Source organism: Dipodomys ordii, unplaced genomic scaffold (assembly GCF_000151885.1).
Source record: "Dipodomys ordii isolate 6190 unplaced genomic scaffold, Dord_2.0 Scaffold117, whole genome shotgun sequence".
In the NCBI taxonomy this organism is placed as follows: domain Eukaryota; kingdom Metazoa; phylum Chordata; class Mammalia; order Rodentia; family Heteromyidae; genus Dipodomys; species Dipodomys ordii.
The window spans coordinates 3,706,516-3,730,747 of NW_012267333.1; the positions used below are offsets into that span (position 1 = coordinate 3,706,516).

The 24,232-nt window shown below is 48.1% G+C and overlaps 1 protein-coding gene across 4 annotated transcripts; it reads left to right on the plus strand.

Annotated features, from left to right (window-relative positions):
• Positions 1-1,918: 1,918 nt before the first annotated feature.
• Slc43a3 (solute carrier family 43, member 3) lies at positions 1,919-22,542 on the plus strand. 4 transcript variants are annotated; one of them, XM_013028950.1, is made up of 13 exons: positions 1,919-1,975; positions 3,153-3,518; positions 3,854-3,983; positions 5,955-6,001; positions 9,106-9,182; positions 9,389-9,481; positions 13,172-13,311; positions 14,896-15,011; positions 17,187-17,360; positions 17,505-17,624; positions 20,248-20,434; positions 20,784-20,907; positions 22,292-22,542. In XM_013028950.1, the coding sequence occupies exons 2-13, from the start codon at positions 3,335-3,337 to the stop codon at positions 22,394-22,396; spliced, it is 1,497 nt and encodes a 498-aa protein (XP_012884404.1). In that variant the 5' UTR covers positions 1,919-1,975; positions 3,153-3,334; the 3' UTR covers positions 22,397-22,542. The 4 variants fall into 4 exon arrangements, with proteins under 4 accessions (XP_012884404.1, XP_012884403.1, XP_012884406.1 ...); XM_013028949.1 differs by lacking the exon at positions 1,919-1,975 and adding an exon at positions 1,986-2,093; XM_013028951.1 differs by lacking the exon at positions 1,919-1,975 and adding an exon at positions 2,153-2,190.
• The last annotated feature ends 1,690 nt before the right edge of the window (positions 22,543-24,232 follow it).

A 24,232-nucleotide genomic window follows, 5' to 3' on the forward strand; every position in this document is an offset into this window, starting at 1 on the left:
GGTTTGGGGGTTGGGCAGACACTGCCATACTGGGCAAGTTCTTTGACAGTGACCCTACAAAGCTGCTTCCCAGGCTCTACTATAAAACTGTACCTTGGAAAGTCCACTCCTCTGCAGTGGGTCCGTGGTCTCTGCTCCCTACTGACCGCCCCAAACCCTTCTCATGCTTTTTCCTCTGGTCTTTCAGGTGGATAGGGCAACCAAAGAGCCTGCCTCAGGCAGCAGACTTTGCTAGTTCTTGGGGTGTAAGACAGAAGCACCTTCCTCCTACTCAGGCAAGTCACCTGAGTAATGTTTTTGTTTTTTGGTGCCCGTCCTGGGGCTTGAACTCAAGGCCTGAGCATTGTCCCTGGGCCTTTTATACTCAAGCCACAGCTCCATTTCTAGCTTTTTTGATGTTTAATTGGAGATGGAGTCTCATGGGCTTTCTTGCCTGGGCTGGCTTGGAACTGTGATCTTCAGATCACAGCAAACAGGATTACAGGCCTGGCTCCATTGACTTCCTTGTTCCTTTGCATTTTGGTAGTGACCTGGAACCCATTTCCTGATGCTGGCCTTCCAGTGTTCTAACCTTTCTTTTTCATGTTAAAACAGCTGGGACTCACATCTGTAAGCCTCACTACTCATTATGCAGGAGGCAAAACTAGCCCAGGCAGGAAAAGTCCATGAGACTCTTAGCTCCAACGAATCAGTAAAAAGCTGGAAGTGGAGGTGTGGTTCAAGTGGTAGAGTTCTAGCCTTGAGCAAAAAAAAACAAAACAAAACAAAAAAACAAAAAAACCTAAGGCTTTGCTTAGACCCTGAGTTCAAGTCCCAGCACTGCACCCTCCCTCAAAAAAATAAAACAGAAAATAAGAGGGCTGGACATAGAATAGAGTTCTTGGGGGGTGGGGAGATGGTGGGCTGGGGTGGAGGGAAATAATGTCTGTCTTTAGAATGTATGTAATATGCAAGTTCTTTTGGCCGGGGAAGTGCCAGGATAAGAAGTAAGATGACAGCTCATTTGGTCTGGGCTAACATGATAGCAGTCCATCGGGGTGGTAGCTCTGGGCTGGAGAGATAGCAGTGCAGCTGGGTAGGCCCGGCTATCTCCCACGGATCACAAGCTCCGACGGGCAATTATGTGTGTCTTTGATTAATAAAAAATGGGGCAATGAATGAATAGTTAATCAACGCAGTCTGGCAGGATGGCTCTTTCAGAACGTGGGCTGGGGGTGAAGCCGAGAATAATCAAAAGGGGTCCTTGGGGGTGAAGAGGCGGAGGCCCCCCCTCCTTCCAGGATATGATTTTCAGAAAGCCCCTGGGTCCCCATTCTGTGGTGAGAATTTTCTGGCAGATCGGGGTGTGGATTCTAGGGGAAGGGGGGGGAGGACCTAGTTGTAGGCAAAAGGGTAACAATATGGTGCCCACCCAAGAGACCAAGGTAAAAAGTGCCAGTGGCTCACCTGTGAACAGCCTGGCTCCTCTCTGGGAGATGTTGAATCTCTGTGGGTGGATTTGTGCTTGGGACAGTATTAAGACTAACTTGGGGCTGGGCAATGTGGCACCTGTCTGACTCTAATTGGGAGGCTGAAGGCGGTGGAGGATTGAAAGTTGGAAGGAAGCCAGCCTGGGTTCCGGAGTGAGAGACTCCATCTCAACTTCCAGCTCCAACAAAATAATAAAAACTGCTCAGTTTGGTTAGGAAAAGGGAGAGGCAAAGGAGGAGGGAGAGAGAGGAAAGAGAAGTAAGGGGGGGAGAGATACGGGGGGGGGGGAGCAAGGAAAAAGAGTCAAAGGAGGAGGAGGAGGCTGCAGAGAAGAGGGAGGAAGAAAGGGAGGGGGAGAGAGGGAGAGAGGCAAAGAGGAAGAGGGGGGAGGGGGGAGGGAGGAAGAGGAAGAGGGTAGGGGAGGGAGGGAGGGGAGAGAGAGAAAGAGCGCGAATTACAGTTGTGGAGAGAGGAAAAGGGAGAAAAGGGCGGGTGAGGTCCAGAAGTAAGTGATGGAGACAGAGGCCAGTCCCAGCCTCTTCCGGGCCCCACGCTGGCGGATGGGCGGAGGCCAGTAGAGGATTGGGAGGAACAGCCGGCCAAGTCGCCGGGATCGCGGGCGGGTAGGACGCCGCTGCCCGCTGCCGGGGCCGGGCATGGTCGGGCTGGGTCAGGCCGGGCAGGGCAGGCCGGGCCGGGCGCGCTGGGGCCGGGCAGGAAGTGGGTTAAGTGTGAGGCGGGAACCCTGGCAGTGTCTCGGCGGCGGGGAGGGCCTGTGGGGCGGGGAGCAGCCCGTGGACCTGGGGGAAGTTAGGGGCTGGTGGGGGACCGCAGGGAGAGGGGCCTGGGAGCCCCAGGCTAGGATCTTGGGACCCTTGGGAGTTGAAGTGTTTTGGCACTGGGGTGGCCTGCGTGGTGACTAACCAGCCCTGTGACCCTGGGCGCGGGAGCGGGGAGCGGGGTGGGGTGCGTGGGCCAAATCCTCCGCAAAGATTGTTTCCGGGTCCCTCAATAGAAGATGACAAACTTTGCTGGCGAGTTGTGTGTCCGGTCCTGTTGCCCCTAGTTTATAGAGGAGCTGGAGAAGTGCTTTCTCCTTCTCCATCTGCTGTTGGGGGGGGGGGGCTTTGGGGTTTGGCCTTCCTTGGCTTATCTAAGATCTCCCTCATCTCCTGGTATCCACATTGTGAGTTGGAGGATGAAAGTGTGAGTGTGTGATGTGTGTGTGTGTGTGTGTCTGTGACTGTGTGTCTGGTGCTGGAGTTGGAATCCAGGATCATGCACATGCCAGGTAATTGGTCTATGGCTGAATTACAGGCCAGGTATGCAAGGGTTGATTTCCCAAACTTGGCTGTCAAAGATCATAGCCATTCTTCCTATTCACTCCACAAAAGGAATTCTTTTTGCACCTGTCATTCCTCCCCTTCTCCCCCGCCCCAGTGGTTCTTCATCTGTGTGCTATCCTTTAGCTTCCCTCCCCCCGCCCCAGGCTGGCGCTCTACCACTTGAGCCACAGCTCCACTTCTGGCCTTTTCTTTTGCTGCTTCATTGGAGATAAGAGTCTCTGATTTGTGGGCCCAGGCTGATTTTGAATCTTGATCTTCCAGATCTCAGCCTCCTCAGTAGTTAGAATTACAGATGTGAGCCACCAGCATCCCGCTAGCTTCTGCTTTATTTTTCAGAATCCAGAGACTCACTCACTGATGGTGGTTTTCCCTTCGCTGAAGCCAGGAAGAGTTGGAACCAGAACGCTCCTTGAAGACAAGGAGGGCTTGCCAAAGGAATTTTCCAAGCGTGTAAAGAGCCTGCACTTTGTCTGAGAGGACAAAGCACGGTTTGAGGAGGATCTGTTTACCACCTGGCCATGGCGGGCCAGGGTCGGTCCCTTCACATGGCCACGCTGCTGACAGGGCTTCTGGAATGCCTTGGCTTTGCTGGTGTCCTGTTTGGCTGGGCCTCGTTGGTATTTGTCTTCAAAACGGAGCATTACTTTGAAGAGCTGTGTGAACCAAATGTTGAGCTCATGAGCAATGCCACCGAAAAGGCTGGTAAGGGCATCCAGGGTGGTTTTTCTGAGGAAGCTAAGTCTGCTCTCTGGTAGGTGTGGGGGGGGGGAGAACTCCATTTTGTGCCTACTTGCCAGCCTTTCTCTGGGTATAGGAATTGTCTTCCCCTGCCCCTTTGAGTAAGAGGAGGGAGGTAGCAGCTCCTGAGGGGTTATTAGGGGCAGCCACATTTTAATTCCAGTTAGGGACAGCTTTTCAGGAGTCCAGCTGTCCAAGATGGAGGGGAGCCCAGGCTGGATGCTCGCCTAGCAGGAAAGCTGGGTAGATGGGACTTTAGCTCCTGTACCCTGGGCTTCTGAGAGCTTTTTCTCCTCTAGACTGCAAAGGCCAGGATGAGAGGTTCTCGCTCATTTTCACCCTGGCATCATTCATGAACAACTTCATGACGTTCCCCACTGGCTACATCTTTGACCGGTTCAAGACTACTGTGGCCCGCCTGATTGCTATGTAAGTCCAGAGGCCCAGCCTGGGCAGCAGTGAGTGACAGGAAGCCTTTAGGCCTGTCAGGCCCTGCCCCAGCCACTGGATGATTGGATAGTGCTGCTGCTAGCCCCGCCCTCCTTCCAAATCCTTGCTTCTCTTTCCTTACTTTCTTCCTGGACTTGGTCGCCATCTTCCTTAGCCCCATTGCTCTCTCAGGGCTAGCTAACCAGGCTGTGACTGGTATTCCCCCAGGGTGATTTCACTTCCCCTGAGACTCTCAGGGAGACTGTGGGGGTTTCCCTGGCAGTTGGCAGGTGGGTCAAAGAGGGTAAAAGATATCTCCTTGTGCTTCTATGGTGTACAGCTTTGACCTTGGTGCACGTGGCCAGGTCCACAGCAACCCCAAGGAGCCATGTGTGAGAGCAGGGGTCAGAAAGATGGAGGCTTGGGCCTAGAGTAGGAAGTAGCCAGACAAGAAAGCAAGTCTCTCTTGTATCCTTTAAGCCTGTGGGTGAATAATAACTGTAGCTCAATCTTTCTTGGTCTTTGGGTTCCAGTCTCCTCTTTCCCACCCCACCCACCTCCTTCACCCAATTCCTTCTCTACCTTTAGGACATTGCTTTTTTTTTTTTTTTTGGGGTCCAGTAGTGGGGCCTGAACTCTGGGCCTGGGCGCTGTCCTTCAGCTCTTCATCTCAGGGCTAGTGCTCTGCCACTTGAGCCACAGCGCCACTTCCAGCTTTTTTCTTTTTGCTTATGTCGTGCTGAGGAATCGAACCCAGGGTCTCAGGCATGCAAGGCAAGCGCTCTACCACTGAGCTACCTTCCCAGCCCCTAGCACATTGTTTTTATTCACGATGGCTTACAGGGCTGTTCACTGGTTGGGGTTGGGGTTCTGAAATCATGGTGCCCTTTGCTGAATGGAGCTTTGAGCTTGGAGTCTAGATCAGTCAATCCTTTCCCTTTTCAGAAAAGTTGAAGGAAATCCAAAGAAGGCACACCTAGCTCAAAGTCACATAGTGAGGAGGAATTAGAGATCAGTGTGTTTGTGTGTGTGTGTGTGTGTGTGTGTGTGTGTGTGTGTGTTTGCTTTGTAGGCCACACATGAACTTTTTCCAAAAGGCCTCTTGAGACATCTAAGTGGGACTATGTCCACTCTCATCCTGGTAGGATTTTTTAGCCTATTACGGCCTCAGCTGAACTCATTATCCAAGACTTTGTGGTTTAGCCTTGGATCTTGACTTGAGCAAACTGCACTATCATGGCCAGGAGCCGGTGGTTCAATTCTGTAATCTTAGCTATTCAAGGGGCTGAGATCTGACGGTCAGGGTAGAAAACACCAATAGACTCTGACCTTCAATTAAGCCACAAGAAAGCCAGAAGCGAAGGTGTGGCTCAAGTAGTAGAATGCTAACCTTGAGTGAAAAACCCAAGAGATGACACCGAGGCCCTGAATTCAAGCTCCTATACTGGCACAAAAAGAAAACAAAGCCAATCGTACCTGGGTAAGCTCAGGACCACATGTTGGACCCATCAGGGCTTCTCAGCATCTGCTGAGCCTCTCAAGAGGCATCAGTCCTCGCTGAATTCTAGGCTGAGGACGTACTCAAGGTCTAAGCCTAAATGTTAGGTAAATAGCATCTTTTCCTACTATTCCTCCACTTCCTCCTCCTCTTCTCCTCTCTCCCCCTTCCCTTCTCCTTTCCTCGCCCTTCTCCTGCCCTCCATTCTCCTCTCCTCCCCTTCTCTGTCCCTGAGCTTTTTTGCTCAAGGCCAACATTCTACCACTTGAGCCACAGCTCCACCTCCAGATTTTTTGGTGGAAAGTCTCATAGACTTTCCTGCCCACTCTGGCTTTGAACCATGATTCTCAGATCTCAGCCTTCTGAGTATCTAGAATTACAGGTGTGAGCCACCAGGGCCAGACCAAGCAGAAAATTCTTTTTGCCTCCTAGCTTTCTCCTTTTAAGTAGTATGCTGCGGTTCTGCATTTCAGATTTTTCTACACCAGTGCCACACTCATCATAGGCTTCATCTCGGCAGGTGAGTGCTGGTAGGGGGGTGGGAGGGACCCAAGTTCAGGGTAGGATGCATGGAGCAGCTATGGGAGGCAAAGAGCAGAATTCAAGATGCTCAAGGTTACTCAGAGATCCACAGCTGGAAAGAATCCTTGAGAGAGAACTGAATTCTTGCTGATCTGTGAAAAGTTTAGTCCACTGGGAAAATCAAAAGCAAAGACAATGGAGAGGAATTCTGAGAATGTATTGAAGAGATTGCTTTCATCTTACTTATGTGTGTAACAAAACTCCTTCTCTCTTTATAAAGAAAAGATAATGGGAATGATAATTTTGAAAATATCCTTACTTAGCAGGATAAAAGTAGGCAGCCATATCGTACAAAAGGCATGTTTGTTTTCTTTTGAGTGGGGCACTGGTGGTTCACTTGTGTAATCTTAGCTACTCAGAAGGCTGATCTGAGCATCGCTGTTCAAAGCCAGACTAGGCAGAAAAGTCCTAGAGACTCTTATTTCCAATTAACCGGCAAAAAGCCAGAAATAGAGGTATAGCTAAGTGGTAGAGCTCTAGCCATAAGTCAAAAAGTGAAGGGAAAGCTTGAGGCCCTGAGTTCAAGTCCCGATCCCAGCAAACACACACGCACGCGCACACACACACACACACACACACACACACACACACACACACTCAATCTGAAACAAGGCTAGCAAGTCTCTTGGTAAAGGTGGCTGAGAGATGCGTCAGATCTTGTGGCTCAACTTTTTTTTTTTGGAGGGGGGTATTAGGAAACAAAAGGAAAATTCTAACTTTGATATGCAGAAGCCAGGTGATGTCATCTACTTTATGTCTCTACTTAATGTCTGGTAAACCTGGAGGCTGAATGCTTTGGTTTAAACATATCTCTAGAGGTTCACGTTTGTGAGTTTTGAGCACTAAAATCTGACTTTTTGGTTTGGAAAATGTTGTGGAACTTTGTTGGAAACACTATCTCCACCAAACATTAGCTCACTAGGAGAGATGCCCATTAGATGCGGACAGGAAGTGAATGTTACGTAGGACAAGCCTGTAAAATGAGCTCTTTACAAGGACTCCTCTTGCTCCAGAATTTGCCTGTAATCCTAGTTTAATCAGGAGACTGAGATTTGAGGATCATAGTTGGAAACCAGCCCTGGCAGACAAATCTGCCAGATTCTTTTCCAATTAACCCCCAAACCCAGAAGTTGAGCTGTGGTTCAAGTGGTAGAGCAGCAACCTTGAATGAAAAGGCCAAGGGGCAGTGCCCAGTTCCTGAGTTCAGGCCGCAGTTTGAACATACACAACAATTATATAACAACAATTACTTCCAGCTGGGCCTTAGTGACTCATGCCTGTAATCCTAGTAACTCAGGAGTCTGAGATCTAAGGATTGCAGTTCAAAGCCAGCCCGGGCAGGAAAGTGTGTGTGCGTGAGACTCTTATCTCCAATTAACCATCAGAAAACTGGAAGTGGTGCTGTGGCTCAAGCGGTAGAGTGCTTGCCTTGTGTTGAAGAGCTCAGGGACAGTACCCAGGCTCAGGGTTCAAGACCCACGATCGAAAAAAAAACAAACAAGCAACCAACAAACAAAAAACCCCTCTGAAACAATAATTACTTCCCTCTTCCTGGTTTTTGTTATTGTTGTTGTTGTGCTAGTCCTAGGGTTTGAACTCAAGGCCTGGGTGCTGTCCCTGAGCTTTTTTTTTTTCTGAAGGCTGGTGCTCACTCTTTTTGAGCCACAGCTCTGCTTCTGTCTTTTTAATGGTTAATTGGAGATAAGAGTCTCATGGCTTCTCTTCTGTGCCAGCTGGCTTCAACCATGATCCTCAGATTTCAGCTTCCTAAGCAGCGAGGATTACAGGTGAGAGCCATTGGTAATGGCTAAAACCATTCCCCCCCCCCCCCCTTTTTTTTTTTTTTTTTTTAAATTGCTCTTTTGGTCCTTCTGATTTGACAGAAGTCAATTTGGGGGAGCTGGTGTGGCCCACAGGGATTGACCACAGCTCTCAGTCTCTGAGCATGTGCTGGGGCCTTTGTCTCCAGCCTCAATTCAATAATTTTGAATGCAATGTTATTACATGATGAAAGGGATTTCATTGTGTTTCATTTTAAAATTTACTTTCTATCCATGACAGCCGGTGCAAATGTTTCTATTCAAAGTAGTGGTACAAAATGTCCTTTTTTTAAAACAAACAAAAAAAAAACATAACCAGGTTTCTTTTGGATGAAAGCAAATCAAATTAGAATCTTTTTCTTTTGATCAAACTCACAGCATCACACATGCTAAGCATGCACTCTATTGCTCCTGAGATGCATTCCTATTCCCCAAAGACAAACACTGTAACAAGTAAGGCCCAGGACAGGCATGGCTTATGACCAACATGCAGGGAGGGCAGAAGTCTGGTTTGAGAATAATCTAATACTTATGAACCTATTGTAACTAACCAGCAACTCTGTCGGTCTTTTCCTGAGCCAATGAGGGTGTGTTGACTCATTTCACATTTTCAAGGGCAAGTATAATGCCTGGCCCAAAGCTTCCTGAAGGGAGGAAAATGACCATTTTTTCTCACTTGGTTCTCACAGAGGCAGAAGAAATGGTGACCATTGTTTTCATTTAGAAATGAGGTGACAGGCGTAGTCTCAGAAAGCGAGGGTCAGACAGTGAATGAGCGGCTGGCCTCAGGGACTGAGTTCAAGGTCATCTTCACCAGTGTCCAGGATGAATAAATAGGAAGGGTTGCTTGCAGTTTGCCACAGACCCACAACTCTCTTTGTTGGGCAAGAGGGTGGCTTAGGAGAACTTGGCCTTGACTAATATCCTGACCCTTGGAAGGTGCTAGCAGGCATAGTTAGAATTAGGACTCTGACTGGAGTGTCTGAGTTTTCCTTTAGCTTTTCACTCAAGGTTGGCACTCTATCCCTTGAGCCACATCTTCACTTCTGGCTTTTTGGTGGCTAATTGGAGTTAAGAAATGCTCCCACCAGCCCCCCTCCCGACTTTCTTGCCCAAGATGGGCTTTGAACAGCAATCCTCAGACCTCAGCCTCCTGAGTAGCTAGGATTACAGGTGTGAGCCACTGGCACCTAGCTACCACTGACGACTTGGATGGTTCCAGACTCTGCCACGCTGCTCTTCCTGGCCATGCCCATGCTCACCATTGGGGGGATCCTGTTTCTCATCACCAACCTGCAGGTGTGAACCTGCCCCCGCCCCAGGCATTTGGGGGAGGTCGGGACAACAGAGGGGGGGGGGTAAAAGGGTACTGATGAGGTGCGCCCAAGGCAGGGTGGGAAACCTGGAAGAATGAGAGTTTGGGTATTATGAGTGCCTGGCATGTACTGGATGCCCAGGAAATACTTGTTTTGTGAATAAATAAGCGATGATCCTGTCTTTTTCAGATTGGGAACCTATTTGGCAAACACCGGTCCACCATCATCACTCTCTACAATGGGGCATTTGACTCGTCATCAGCTGTCTTCCTTATCATTAAGGTAAGAATAGCCATAGCCAATATCTTACGGAGTACTTGCACACTATCTGTGACAGGCCTGGCCTTTGCATGATTTCTGTGCACTCCCTGAAGGGGGCACCATTCCTCGGGTGACTCACGTGTCTCCACTTTGTCGAAGCCAGTTGTTAAAGAGAACTTTGTAATAAACATGGTACTTGAACCTGAATCCAGGCCTGGCTGCCTCTAGAGACTGAGCTTGAGACCACTAACCTCCTCCCTTCTTTACACGTAACCTAGGCTGCTGCTATTTATTTTGTTTCCTTTGTACCTGAAGTGGGTCTTGAACTCAGGGCCCTAGGATGCTCTTGCTTAGCTTTTCCCATCAAGGCTGGCACGTTACCACTAGAGCTATGGCTTCACTCTTGTTTTTTTTTTTTTTTAAACTGGCTCATTGGAAATAAGAGTCTTATAGATTTATTTGCTCAGACTGGCTTCAAACTGAGGTCTGCAGATCTCAGTCTCCGGAATCGTTAGTACCACAGGTGTGAGCCACCAGTACCTGGCTTAACCTAGATTTCTTTCTCTCTCTCTCTCTTTTTTTAATGCAGTAAGGGAGTTGTGGCCATAATATGTTTGGGCCTCGGATGGGCAGAGGCTGGAGGCCTTTGGAATGGGGTATTTGGTGGTGAGAGGGGCTAGTGGGCACAGGAGCAGCAGAAGCAGGTGTTCATCCAACTCTCCCAGTGCTGATGTTGAAGGTGAGGATGGACCTTCGCCAGGGATGTTATGCGGGACATCGGTAGCCATTCTGCTGGTTTACATAGGGTCTGGCCATGTAGTATAAGTTATTCCCAAATTCAGTATGCAAGAGAGGGGAACTAAAGCTCCAACTCTTGTTAATGACATTGAAGGGGTGTCATGGAGAACTTCAGAGAACATTTCCTTCCAGAAGGAAGACGAGAGCTGAGTAAGAAGACAGCTGCTAGTCTTTGTGTGAGAGAAAGTGTCTTTTCCATCGAAGTAGTTTGTTCCCTTGCTGTTAACCTTGAGAGAATGGTTTTTCTGAAGGGTTCCTGCTTTGGTCATGTGGCTTGGCTCTTGTTAACTACATTTTAATTACATACATCCTTTTTCTTGAGCCCTTTAATAAAGGCATCCTGTTAGGAGCTCCTTGAATGGTAGTTGCAGCCTGTTCTTTGAGCCACATCCTTTTGCTGATTCTGAACCTGAGCTCAGCCAATGGGAGCAGAGGGGTGGGGCCTACCGGGTTAGGGATGAAAAAGGAGCAGCCTATCTGCTCTGTGTGCTTGCTTGCCAGATTTTTGGCTGATTGGGCCCCCTTCTGCGAAAGTCAATGTTGCCTTGCTGGGTTCCTTTCGAGTTGATGCCCTTATTCCTATGCGACACCCCAACATCGTGAGCTGTTTCTGTCATTTGTCTCTCTTCTTGCCCTTCCTCTTTGAATGAGTAAGTGCAAGGGTACAGTAGCTGGAGCTCTGGCAGCCACACTTCGATCACAAAGCAAGAAGCCAGAGGACAAAACCTGGTGCACTAAAGATGGCTGAGTGAAAGGATTGAACGACTGTGGGTCTCCATCTGGGACTTCCCTTTGGACATGGTGGCTGCTGGCACCATGGGTAGAAGAGATCTCTTCTGTTGCTGTCCACACATGAGCCTCATTGAGTCCCATGAGCACCGAAGATTGGAGGCTCACTCAGAGACTGAGATCCTGGGGTACCATGGCTTTTGGACAAGAGCCACTTTCCAGGTTCCCCCTCCTCCTGGCTGCACCTCCCATTTTCTCCTCTCTGAAGATGGAAGGGAAGGGCTGGAGCAGGGACTGGAATTCTTAGCCTAATCTGACTGGGCTGTTTCCTCTGACCATGGGCTTCCCCAGACCTCTCTGTAAGAGGAAGCAATGGGGCTAGACCAGTGGTTTCCACATGAGCAGTTGCGGTACTTTCAGCTTCCCTTTGATGCTGTGTCAGTCACCTAAAAGAATGCTCGGAAAAAATGACTCAATAGCTTCCCAAGGACGTGTTTGGTAAGGAGACAGAGAGACAGAGAATTTGTTTAAAGCAGGATGTGGCGCTGCAGGCCCTTCATTCTAGCTCTCAGGAAGGTGAGGTAGAAGGATCTTGAGTTTCATGTCAGACTGGACTACACAGCAAGATTCTATCTCCAAAAATCCCCCCAAAAACAACAAAAAAGGCCAGGTGCCAGTGGCTCACACTTGTAATCCTGGCTAATCAGGAGTCTCAGATCTGAGGATCCTTGTTTGAAGCCAGCCCAGGCAAGAAAGTCTATGAGACTCTTATCTCCAATCAACTATGAGAAAAGCCAGAAGTAGAGCTGTGGCTGAAGTAGTAGAGGGCTAGCTTTGAGCAAAGTAGCTCAAGAACAGTGCTCAGGTCCTAAGTTCAAATCATGGGACTGGCATCAACATAATACAATCAAACAAAGAGATATCTGTAATCGCAGCTACTGAGGAGGCTGAGATCTAAGGATCATGGTTCAAATCCAACCTGGGCCCAGAAATTAATGAGACTCTTATCTCTAACTAGCTAAAAAGCAGGGCAGGTTATGTACGACTTAAGTGGTAGAGTGCCAGCCTTGAGCAAAGGGAGAGTGTGAAGCTTTGAGTTCAATTCCCTGGCAAAGAAAGGAAAAGAGGAGAGAGGGAAGGGACAGGGGAGAAGGAGAGAGGGAGGGAGGAGGGAAAGGGAGAAGAAAAAGAGAGAAAGAGACAGAGAGAAAGAAAGGAATTTTCTACTACTGGGACAAAAGAAGACCTCTGAGGGCCACACAAGGAGGTTCTACAAGCCAGGTCCGGTGGCTCGTGCCTGTAATCCTGTCTACTCAGACAGCTGAGATCTGAGGTTCATGGTTCAACACTAGCTGGGACAGGAAAGTTTGTAAGACTCTCATCTCCAATAAACTACACAGAAAAAGTGAGAAGTGGAGCTGTGGCCCAAGTGGTAGAGCTAGCCTTGAGTACAGAGAGGCTCAGGGTCAGAGTCCAGGCCCTGAGTTCAAGCCCTAGGACCAGCAAAAAAAAAAAAAAAAAAAAAGTGGGGGGGACAAAGTGACCCCCCCCCCCCCCCCCCCCCCCCCCCCCCCCCGGCTGGGCCCTGAGGTAAGGATTTGTAGAGATCAGCTATCCTTAATCAGCTTCCAGACTCTGTTGAGACTCCTTGGAAACCTGGCTCCTGAGCCTGCTCTTTCATGCACTGTACCTGTGGTAACAACACATACAGCACAACCCTCACCACCTTAACCATTTTAGGTGTACATACACAGGATGCACATCGACACTGCCCTGCAATCATTACCGCCACCCACCTCCCAAACTCTCTTCTCTTCACCAGACTGGAGCTCTGTACCAATGACACATGAAATTGCTCCTTCTCCCCAGTCCTGACTGCTGGCTACTGCCATCCTACTCTTGGTGAAGGAATGAATGGGGCCACTCTAGGAATATCAGTTACAAGATGTGTCCATTTGGGATGAGCTTGTTTCACTTGGTATGATGTTTGTCATGGTTCATCTGTACTGGCATGTCTTTGGAGTTTTCTTCCTTTTTTTAAGGCTGAATAATAAACCACCGAATGGATATACACCACCATTTGTATATCTATTGACCTACTGATGGACACTGGCTTGCTTCCTTCTTTGAAGCTATTGCTGCTGATGCTGTTATAACTTGGCTTTTCTCTCCTTTTTTTTCCAGCTTCTTTATGAACAAGGTATCAGCCTCAGAGCCTCCTTCCTCTTCCTCTCTGTCTGCAGTGTCTGGCATCTTGGGCGTACCTTCTTGCTGATGCCCCGGGGGCACATCCCTTACCCAGTGCCCCCCAACTACAGCTATGGGTAAGGGCCATTGGCCAACTAGCCCCATCTGACTTGGGGCAGGAAGCAGAGAAGGGCAAATCTGTTGTAGGGAAAGAGGATGGGAAGAGGTGAGTATCAGTTAGCTCTTGCTGCATAACAAATTACCCCTCAAATTCAATAGCCTAACACTAAGCTTGTCTACCTGAGTCACATGCTCATCTATAGCAGGATAGCTTGAACTTACTCACCTGGCGATTAAGGTGTGCACTCTCTCTGAGATTTGCATTTGTCACAGCTTTTGTTTATTGTGCCAGTCCTGGGGCTTGAACTCAGGACTTGAGCTCTAACTTTGAGCTTCTTTTGCTCAAGGCACTCTACCTCTTAAGCAACAGCTTTACTTCTAGCTTTTTGTGGTAGTTTAGTGGAGATCAGAGTCTCAGAGACTTTCCTGCTTGGGCTGGCTTTGAATGGAAATCCTCACATCTCAGCCTCCTGAGTAGCTAGGGTTACAGGCATGATCCACCAGTTGTCATCACTTTTGTTCGGCCCAAATACAGGAGGTGAGAAATCATCACTGTTGCAGGAGAAGAGAAAGGGCATTCATTTGCTGCTCTGCTATTTGTCAGACCCCATGGTGCTGTTCGATTTCATTCTTACAGTAATCCTCTCAGATCAATCTTCTGGCCTTCATTTTTTCTAATGGAGAAAACTGAGGCTCAAGTGTGACCCTTGGGTCTGCAGCTAGGGAAAAAACCAACAACAAAAGAACTGGGGTTTGAACCAAGGTCTATCCTCTTCTTCTTACGATTATAAACTTGGCTGCATTTTCGAATCACAGAGACATTTGGAGATCATTTTATTATATTTTATCTGGGGCTTGAACCTAGGGTTTATCTTTCTTGCTTAGCTTTTTTTTTTGTGCTTAGCTTTTTTTACTCAAGAAGAGAGCCACAGCTCTTCTTCCAGCAGCTTTTTGGGTGGTTAATAGAGATAAAGAGTCTCATGGACTTTCCTGCCTAGGCTGGCTTTGAACCATGATCCTCAGATCTCAACCTCCCGAGTAGCTAGGATGACAGGTGTGAGCCACTGGCACCTGGCTGGCCTTGAATTCTTAATCTTTCTGCCTTAGCTTAACTACCGGAATTACAGGCATGAGTCATCAAGTACCTGACTTACTTGGAGATCATTAAAAACAAACCAGTGAAAATGGATGCCTGGCTCTTACTCCTAGACAGTGTAATATAATTGGTCTGGAGGAACAGTTATTATCCTCCTCCTCATCATCATTATTTTATGCTGGTCAGGGTCTAGTTGCTGTCCCTGAGCTGTTTTTGCTGGAGGCTAGCACTCTACCTCTTGAGCCACACCTCTATTTCTAGGCTGTTAGTCGTTAATTGGCAATAAGAGTCTCATGGACATCCCTGCCTGTGCTGGCTTTGAACTGAGAGCTTCAGATCTCAGCCTCCTGAGTAGTTAGCATCTGAGGCATGAGCCATCAGCACCCAGCTTCTGGTGTTGTTAAATAGCAATGGCACATACAGGGAAATGTGTAATGGCCTCTGGCTTGACTCTTGTGCTCACGGTCCTTGGCCCAGCCGGCTACTGTGGCTTCTGTTTCCACAGCCTGTGCTCCAGATTTGGCACCAAAGAGAAAGAAGGGAGAACAACCGAGGAAGAGAAAACAGTGGAGCATGAGAACAGAGAGCTACAGCCCAAGGACTTGCTCTCAGCCAAGGAAGGTGAGGGCTGTTCCCACTCAGAAGTGGGCTTCTCCTGTCACTGGCCTGGCTTCTCCTTGGTGCTCACCCCAGGATGTCTCCAAGTAGCTCTGAATCATTCAGACCAGGCCGAAAAAGGTCCCTATTGCTTTAGGGGGAGTCTGGAGAGGGCAGGACTTTCCTCTCTTTTCTGTTGCTTCCCCCCTCTTTTTCTTCTCTTTCTTGAACCCCCTGAGAGTCAGGGAGCATCCTTCCCCCTCCCACCCCACTCTGCCCTGCCCTCTCCTGTGACTGCAGCCCGCCAAGGCTGGGTGCCTTGTCCCCATGTCTGGTGAGTCTACCACTTGTATCTCTACCTCTGCCTCCTTTCTCTTCTCTATCTGTTTGGGTGTTTGGTTACAAATATCACCAACTCCTGCTGTCTACCATTGAAATAAACACAGGAGGTGGAGAAAGGAGAAATGGGAAGACACAGGTAAAAATGATGGAAAGTCGCAGATGTGAGGGATGAACAGGACTAGAGATTTAATTCTCAACAGGAGGGCCGTAATTAATAAAATTGTATTTGGGATTTTTGCTAAATGAGCAGATTTTTAGCTGTTCCTTGGCACACAAGAAAGCGTAACCATGTGAGGTGATGGATATGCTAATTTGCTTCACTATGGTAACGGTTTCACTATCTATATGTGTCCTATGACATCATGCCATGTACCTTAAATATACACAAGAAAACATTGTCATCTAGAGGCCATGCGCGGGTGGCTCATACCTATAATTCTAGCTGCTCTGGAGGCTGAGATCTGAGGATCAAAGTTCAAAGCCAGCCTGGACAGACAACTCCATGAGAATATTGTCACCAGTTAACCAGCAAAATGTTGGAAGTGGAGCTGTGGCTTAAGTAGGAGAGTTCCAGCCTTGAGCGAAAAAGCCAAGTGAGAACACAAGGCCCTGAGTTCAAGCCTCGGCACTGGCACACATACAAAATTAGTATTAGTTTATTTAAATTTGGACTGGTCCTGGGGCTTGCCTGGGCACTATTCCTGAGCTTCTTGTGCTCAAGGCTGACATTCTACCACTTGAGCCACTCTGGCTATTTTTGGTAATTTATTGGAGATAAGAGTCTCATGAACTTTCCTGCCCAGGCTGGCCTTGAACCATGATTCTCAGATCTCAGCCTCCTGAGTAGCTAGGATTAGAGGTGTGAGTCACTGGCACCCAGCTATTATTATTATTATTAATTATCATCATCATCATCATCATCATCATCATCATCATTAGACAGTACTGGGGTTTGAATGTGTTGAGCTAGGTGTTTGAACCATGCCTCTAGTGAAGATTTATTATTTTTTTGGTCAAGAAAAATAAGAGTATGTTAGGAAACTCACAAAACCAAGAGGAAGTCTTGAACTCACCGGACTCCAGGCAGTGTAGATCCAAGAAACATTTGGATATTCTCCTTTAAGGACCTAGTCACCTGTTGAGGGAGAGTGAGGTAAGTGGTCAATGGAATGAGGAACAGAACCTTTCATTGATAGTCCCATCTGGACATGGAGAATAGAGCAGTGAAGAATTTTCAAGGGAAAGAAATGTGTGGGAGTCTGAGACCAAAAAGGAAGGGAGGATAGTGGGTGCTGGTGGCCCCTACCTGTAATCCTGGCTATGCAGGAGGCTGAGATCTGAGGATCACAGTCTGAAACCCACCAAGGTAGAAAAGCAAAAAGGCTGGAAGTGGAGTTGTGGCTCAAGTGGTAGAATGCCAGCATTGAGTGCAAAAAAAAGGCTAAGGGACAAAAGTAAATAAATAAAAAGAAAGAAAAAAAACACAAGAAAAGGAGAGGAAGCAGTCGATCACAAATCCTTACATCCTCCCTTTCTCCTTTCTTTTTCTTCCTTTTCACCATGGAGAGCTAGAAAGCTCAGGGATGGATTATTTCAAGAGAGGTCACTGAGCAGGGGTCATCCGTCGCTGAGGGACAGGAGAGACCTCCACAGGCTGAAGGTCAGAGGAAGGTCATTCCAGGCAGAGGGGCCGGGATGATAAAGCCAGAGAACGGGCAGTTGCTATAGGCAGCTCATTCTGGAGACAAGGCTAGAAGGTGAACTTGAACCTAACACTGTCCTCTGCAGGGCCACTCTGGTGCTTCTTGCCCTTCAGTTTTCCTTAGAATTCATGCTTAGTTCCTCCTTGCCCATCAGAGAGCCCAGGACCAGAGCAGCAGCCGGAAGTCCACTCGTTTCGCAGCTGCGTTCTCTCTCGGCGCTTCGCCTGGCACTTGGTGTGGCTGTCTCTTATACAGCTGTGGCACTATCTCTTCATTGGCACTCTCAACTCTTTGCTGACCAACTTGGCTGGTGGGGACAGGGACCAAGGTAAGTGGTGGGCGCAGGAGGCAGCATATCTGTAGATGCCAGCTGGGGAAAAGGCCAGGCAGGACCAGGGCAGGGGAGGAGCGATCGGTCCTGTCAAACAGGCCTGGAGATTTCTTCAACTCTGCCCTGCTCTGCTCTTGTCAGTCAGCGCCTACACCAATGCCTTCGCCATCACTCAGTTCTTCGGCGTGCTGTGTGCCCCCTGGAATGGGCTGCTCATGGACTGCCTTAAGCAGAGATACCAGAAGGAAGCGGGGAAGACAGGTGAGACAGAGGCAGAAGAGATCAAAGCCCTCATCCTCCTTTTTGCCCTTAACCCCCCTCTACCTTTATTTACTTATTTATTTTAGTTATTTTTGTGGCAAGAGTAGTCGGGAAATTGGGTGCTGGTGACTCACGCCTGTAATTACAGAGTTGTATCTGTAAACCTAGCTACTCAGGAGGCTGAGATCTGAGGATCGTGGTTCAAAGCCAGCTCCCAGCAGAAAAAATCCATGAAGCTCTAATCTCTAATAAAACTACTCAGAAAAAGCTGGAAGTGATGCTGTGGCTCAAGTGGTAGAGGGCTAGCCTTGAGAGAAAGAATCTCAGGGACAGTACCCAGGCCCTGAGTTCAAGCCCCAAGACTGGCATGCTCATACACAGACACACACACACACACAGACCCACTCACATACAGAACAGATGGGAGGCAGAGTCCTGGCTTCCTCCAGCCTCCTCTCAGCAGGCCCCTTATGTCAATGTTAGGTTCCATCACCCCCCCTTCCCCTTCCCCCCCGCCCCCTGCCCTGCAGGCTTTCCCATCAATCCCACACCTGACGATTTCCCCAGACATTGTTTGATCAATGTCCAGGCTTGTTACTTGATTAGGGCTATAAAAGGATGATTTTTTTCCCCAGTTTCTGTCTTTTCATAACTAGAATTCCTGTAGAAAGAAAATCTTTCCTCCATACTATGTCATGATGCTGAAATAAATACTGGGTTTTCCCTTCTGCTTTGTAGCCGACTGGGCTCAAACTCTGTGGCATATTTTTTCCACTTAGGTTTTCCCCTCGAGGCTAATGTTCTACCACTTGAGCCACATACTTCTTCTTCTGGCATTTGGTTGGCTAATTGAAGATGAGTTTTTTAGGTTTGTCTGCCAGAGCTAGCTTGGAATAATGATCCTCAAATATCAGCCTCCTGAGTAACTAGGAGTATCTAGGAGTACAGACATAAGTCTCCCATTTTGGGGGGACTTTACCTGTCTAATGTCTATGTCCTTTAGAAACAATCCCATAAGGTTTTTTTTGTTTTTTGTTTTTGTCAGTTGTGGGGCTTGAACTCAGGGCCTGGCTCTCTTGTTCATGCCTAGTGCTCTAACACTTTAAGCCATAGTGCCACTTCTGATTTTTCTGGTGGTTAATTGGAGATAAGAGTCTCATGGACTTTCTTGCCTGAGCTGGCTTTGAACTGAGATCCTCAGATCTCAGCCTCCTGAGTGGCTAGGATGACCTAGTTCCCATGGGTTTTAGATAGTGCTCTTACTTTCTATCTCTGTGAGGTGTTCAAGGCCATTGCATTGAGTTTGTTTCCTGCTCAGGCTTGCTAATAGCCATTTGTCCAACGAACCCTGGGCCCTTTAATAGAAAATGGTATTTAGAGATGGTAGTCTGGACATGGCTTCTTGGCTCCTGCTGTGTCCCCACCAAGTCTGGACCCTGGATAGAGTCAACATAAGCATTAAGTTTTTCTTAACCATGCCATGAATAGATTTTTTTCTTTCCTTTTTCTTCCTTCCTTCCTTCTTTATTTCTTGCTTTGGGGTGGGGGGAGGGGGAGATTTGAGACCATACCTGATGTTTTGGCTCATGGGCTAGGGTACTACCAACTGAGCCATGCCTCTGACCCCTGTCACAAAGACTTAATACTGATAGTTTCATCCACATTCCACTTCATTGATTTCATTTTATTTTCTGATTTTTGGCAGGATTGTTTCACTTGTTTTCTTCCTGTTTATTTATTTATTTATATCATGATGGAGTTTGAACACAGGGCTTACCAAGCAATCTACTACTTGAGCCCCTCTTCAGCCCTTAATTTTATTTTAATAAGTATTTAAATGTTAAGTATGTACCTTTCTGCAAATCTAGAACTGTGAAACAAGCCATATTCAAAGAAGTTTAGTACACTTCAGTTTCTCATTCCTCTTTCCTTTCCTTTTTCTTTTTTTGGCGGTCATGGGACTTGAACTCAGAGCTTGGGCACTGTCCCTGAGCTCTTTTGTTCAAGGCTAGTGCTCTACTGCTTTGAGCCACAGCTCCACTTCCCCTTTCCTCTTTCTTTAGGTACTCATTTTTATTATTTTTAAAAGATCTCTCTCTTCTCTCTTCTCTCTTTCTGTCTGTCTCTGACACACACACACACACACACACACACACACACACACACACACACACACACACACACACACACACACACACACACACCACTGAGGTTTCTCTAGCAGGTGCCTCTCCTTACCCTTTAATGATGGCCTAGTTCTCCAGCACATGGCTGTGGTGTACCTGGTCCTGTCTTCTCCTATTGGCCATTGGGCTTGTTTCTGATTGTTCCCTTTTTACCACTAGAGTTACAACAGAATGTATGGCTTCAGGTTGCAGGGTGCACAGGTGGATTTGGAGCTTGTTCAGAGCTCACAGAAGTGATCTATAAGAGAGTTAATAGTGAGGAGCTGGTGGGGAAAGGGAGCAGTGGACACACTCACATGGCATTTAGGAGGTGGGTTATCACCGTCTTTGAGGAGTTGGCATTGGACGTGTGGGTCGAGGATGACCTGCATGGTTCTCCCTGGATAGTTGGGTAGATGTTGATTCTCCTTCTTCTGTTCTCCTTTCTTTTGAACCAGGTCTCTCCCCCTCGGCTGTGGCCCTCTGCTCTGCGGTACCTTCCCTGGCCCTCACATCTCTGCTGTGCCTGGGCTTCGCTATCTGTGCCTCCATTCCCATCCTCTCCCTCCAGTACACCACCTTCATCCTACAGGTGGTCAGTCGCTCCTTCCTGTACGGGGGCAATGCCGCCTTCCTCACCCTTGCGTAAGTGGGAGGTGTGCCGTGATGGGGGACCCGCTGAGGCAAAGGCAAGTGGGCTGAGGGTAAAGAACTCTGAAGGTCAGGAGACAGGCCTGCAAGTGGTTACATGACAGCAAGTTGGATTTGGGAAAACAAAAGGGATCCAGAGCTCAGCATAGTACCTTTTCTCTATCCTGGGCTTTGAGTGCCTGAGAAAGGAAGAGGAGGAGGAAGGGCTTTGTGGGTAGATGGAGGCAAGGTCTAGGAGGAGGGGGTTAGCATGCATGGCTGGCAAAGGCCCCCAGGAACAGAGCCCTGCTTACAGGAAGAGTCCCTCAAACTCACTGGAATCCTGTGTGCTTCTCTCCCCTAGTTTTCCTTCAGAGCACTTTGGCAAGCTGTTTGGGCTAGTGATGGCCTTGTCGGCCATTGTGTCGCTGCTCCAGTTCCCCATCTTCACGCTTATCAAAGGACCCCTCCAGAATGACCCCTTCTATGTAAGTACTGTAAACCACCAGCAGGACATTCCTGAGGGACGGCGCCCCGCTCCACGGGCCTCCAGCAGGGGGCGCCAAAGCTGGCTCAGGTGACCTGGGTGGGCATGAGGTCTTCTTAAAGTAAGGTCAGTGGGGAGTATTCTTGCTTATACCAGGGGGTGTCCCTGTGGGATCCTCAATTCACAAGGTGCAGTTTCCCAGGGAGTCTGTACTGTTCAAAGTTTTGGGGAAGAATTTTGTGTGGGCATAAACACACATACCTATTGTGAAGTAGGACGCAATTTGTCACAAAATTTCAAGTGAAAATTGAAGATTTCAGCCGTGTACCAGTGGCTCACATCTAAAATCCTAACTACTCAGGAGGCTGAGATCTGAGGATCATGGTTTGAAACCAGCCTGGGCAGGAAAGTCTGAAACTCTCACTTCTAATTAGCTACCAAAAAGCCAGAAGTAGAGGTCTAGCTCAAGTGGTAGAACACTGGCTTTAAGCTAAGAGACAGCATACTAGGCTCGGAGTTTAAGCCCTAGAACAGGCACAAAGATCAAGAAACAACACAACAACAACAACAATAGAAAAAAAAACCTTAAGATTGCAATAATTTTTTCCCCCTGCTTTTGGTGAGTGCAAGCAAATCCTCACCTCTTCCCTAGGCTCCAACACACACTATGGGTATGGGTAGCAGCTGGCCAAGGGTAGGAGCTCTGTACTTTATATCCTTGGGTCCCCATACCTCATAGGACCTGCTCTAGGAGGTGAGCCAGACTCTCCAGATTTTGTAGAAACTGAGGCTCAAAGACATGACAATTATGTATTCAGACAGCTACCAGGCTGAATCTGTCTTTCCCTTGGAATCCATGCTCTGTCTCATGTATACCTCTTCCTCTATTAAAACACATGGACAAGGTATAAAACAAGAGTTCAGACCTTTCACTGGGAGAAAAGGAAGGAACAAGGTTAAAGATGGAGGAAAGTTGGGCGCTGGTGGCTCACACCTGTAATCTAACTACTTAGGAGGCTGAAGTTTGAGGATCACAGTTTGAAGCTAGCCTGGGCTGGAAAGTCTATAAGACTCCTATCTCCATTTAACTACCTAAAAACATTGGAAATGGAGCTGTGGCTCCAGTGATAGAGTGCTAGCCTTGAGCAAAACAGTAGCTCAAGGACAGAGCCCAGGCCCTGAGTTCAAGCCCCAGGAACTGTGCCAGGAAAAAAAAATGGGGGGGGGGAATTCCTCATTGTGAAAACAACTTTAAGTCCTTCCTCCCAAGCACCACAGTGTCCTGATGGAGCGTAGATTGTGAACTAAGCTCAGCTCTGATCTGTGGGCGGAGGTGGGTGTGTCTCAGAGCCGCTGGACTGGCTTCTGTCTTCCTCTTCCCCCAGGTGAATGTCACACTAGTGCTGGCCACTCTCCTGACATTCGTCCATCCCTTCTTGGTGTACCGTGAATGCCGCATTCAGAAAGAAAGCCCTTCTCTGGCCGCGTAGATCAGAAGTCATTGCTTTTCAAGCTCTGGGGATGTTTTCCCTAACTTTTCCTCCCCTCTGAGGATTGCAAAGACTTTGCCCACTCAAGATACTTCTATTAAGTAGCCATTATTTTAAAAAGAAAGCAAAAGGACTGGAAAAAAAAAGGAAGGAAGAACATCTCATTGTAAGCCAGGATTTCTGACCAGCAAGAAGAGAACCTCAGCCAGGCATAATGGCTGGTATCTAATCCCAGCTACTCAGGAAGCTAAGATCCTCAGGCTAGTGAGACCAGACAAGATAAAAAGTTCATGTGACCTCATGTTAACCAATAAAAACCTGGGTATGGTGGCATGCATCTGTTATCCCAACTACATTGAGAAGCATAAATAGGAGAATCGATCCTGGGCACAAAAAGTCTGAGACAAATAGAAACTGTCAGACAAGTTGATGTTAGGCGAAATGAACCCCAAGATAAGGATTCAAATGTTTTTTTTTTCTTTCTTGCGATTGTTTCCAACATATTTATAAGATGATTTCTTTGTTACTTTGTATGTACCTCCCCCAGGGTAGAAGCCCTGCTTTCACTGTATTTGATGTTGGTATAATTTGTGGAGGGGAAGGGGAAAAACAAATTGTTTAAATAGGGTTACAGGTAGGCCCATTGCAACAATGAGATGTATATGATGTTCTGTCGATAAACTTTACAACTTTGGTGGGGGCGGTGGGGGGGAGAGGGTTGGGGGGCGGTGGAGAGGGGAAGGGATGGGAAGGGGAAACAAAGGGGGAGGCAACAATGCTTGATAAGAAATGTACTCACTATCTTGCCCAGGTAATTGTAACCCCTCTGTATGAAATTTTCACAATAAAAAAAATCCTATTCAAAAGAAATAACAAAAGGCTTAAAAGTTGAAGATGTGACTCAAGTGGTAGAGTACTTCCTGCCTAGGAAACATGAGGCCTGAGTGCAAATCCCACTACCACCAAAAAAGAAAAAGAAAAAGAATCTTTGTTGCCAGGCAGATTGCTATCATACAGACCCAAGGCCAGAGCATGTGTGGACGTTCTCAGTGACGTCAAGGCAGGCGGTCACTCCATGCACGTGACTTTGAGGACCTGGAGACACGCGATATGGAGGGGTTTCACTTGCAGTACCTGCCACCAGGTGACTGTCCAGGTGAAGCAAGAGGTTGTCATGGCTGAGGGTCTCCACTGGCCTGGCAGGTGGAAGGCCCAGGGGACTCAGACGCACATTCTGGTTGGAGAGCTCTCGTAAGCTTTGGGAGAAGAAAGAAGAGATGGGAGGTGCCTGGGCCTGAGCCCCAGCTCTTCCACCAATGCAGTTGACCTGGGGCTTGCCCTTAGCAGGCTTGAGCCTCACTTTCCCCTTGTGAATCAAGTAAGGGCTTGCAGTTGAAGGTTCTTTCTGGAGCGGATGTCCTGGGAGGCTGTCAAAGCAGTGAGCGTAACAGAGCAGACACCCTTAAGAGCCTGGTGAACTGGCTCAGCCCCCCGGACAGAGTTCCGATGAGCCCTCCAAGATGTCTCCTGTTCAGGCAGGAAGATAGTGGTTTTACTTTCTGCCTTTTCTTTTTGTTGGTCATGGGACTTGAACTCAGGGCCCTGGTGCTGTCCCTGAGCTTTTCTACTCAAGGCTAGCGCTCTACCACTTGAGCCACAGCGGCACTTCCAGTTTTCTGGTGGTTATTGGGAGTAAGAGTCTCACAGACCTTCCTGCCCAGGGCTGGCTTTCATCTGCGATGCTCAGATCTCAGCCTCCTGAGCAGTTAGGATTATAGGTGTGAGCCACTGGCACCCGGCCCCTAAGACAAATGAAAAACAAAACATTTCTCCCAG

What these genes read in the sequence shown, in the direction of transcription:
- Slc43a3 (XM_013028950.1), top strand. Translation starts at nt 3,335, where the DNA reads ATGGCGGGCCAGGGTCGGTCCCTTCACATGGCCACGCTGCTGACAGGG. An exon ending in CCCCCCAACTACAGCTATGG is followed by an intron (nt 13,312 to 14,895) that starts GTAAGGGCCATT and finishes CTGTTTCCACAG; the next exon opens with CCTGTGCTCCAGATTTGGCA. An exon ending in TGGTGGGGACAGGGACCAAG is followed by an intron (nt 17,361 to 17,504) that starts GTAAGTGGTGGG and finishes TGCTCTTGTCAG; the next exon opens with TCAGCGCCTACACCAATGCC.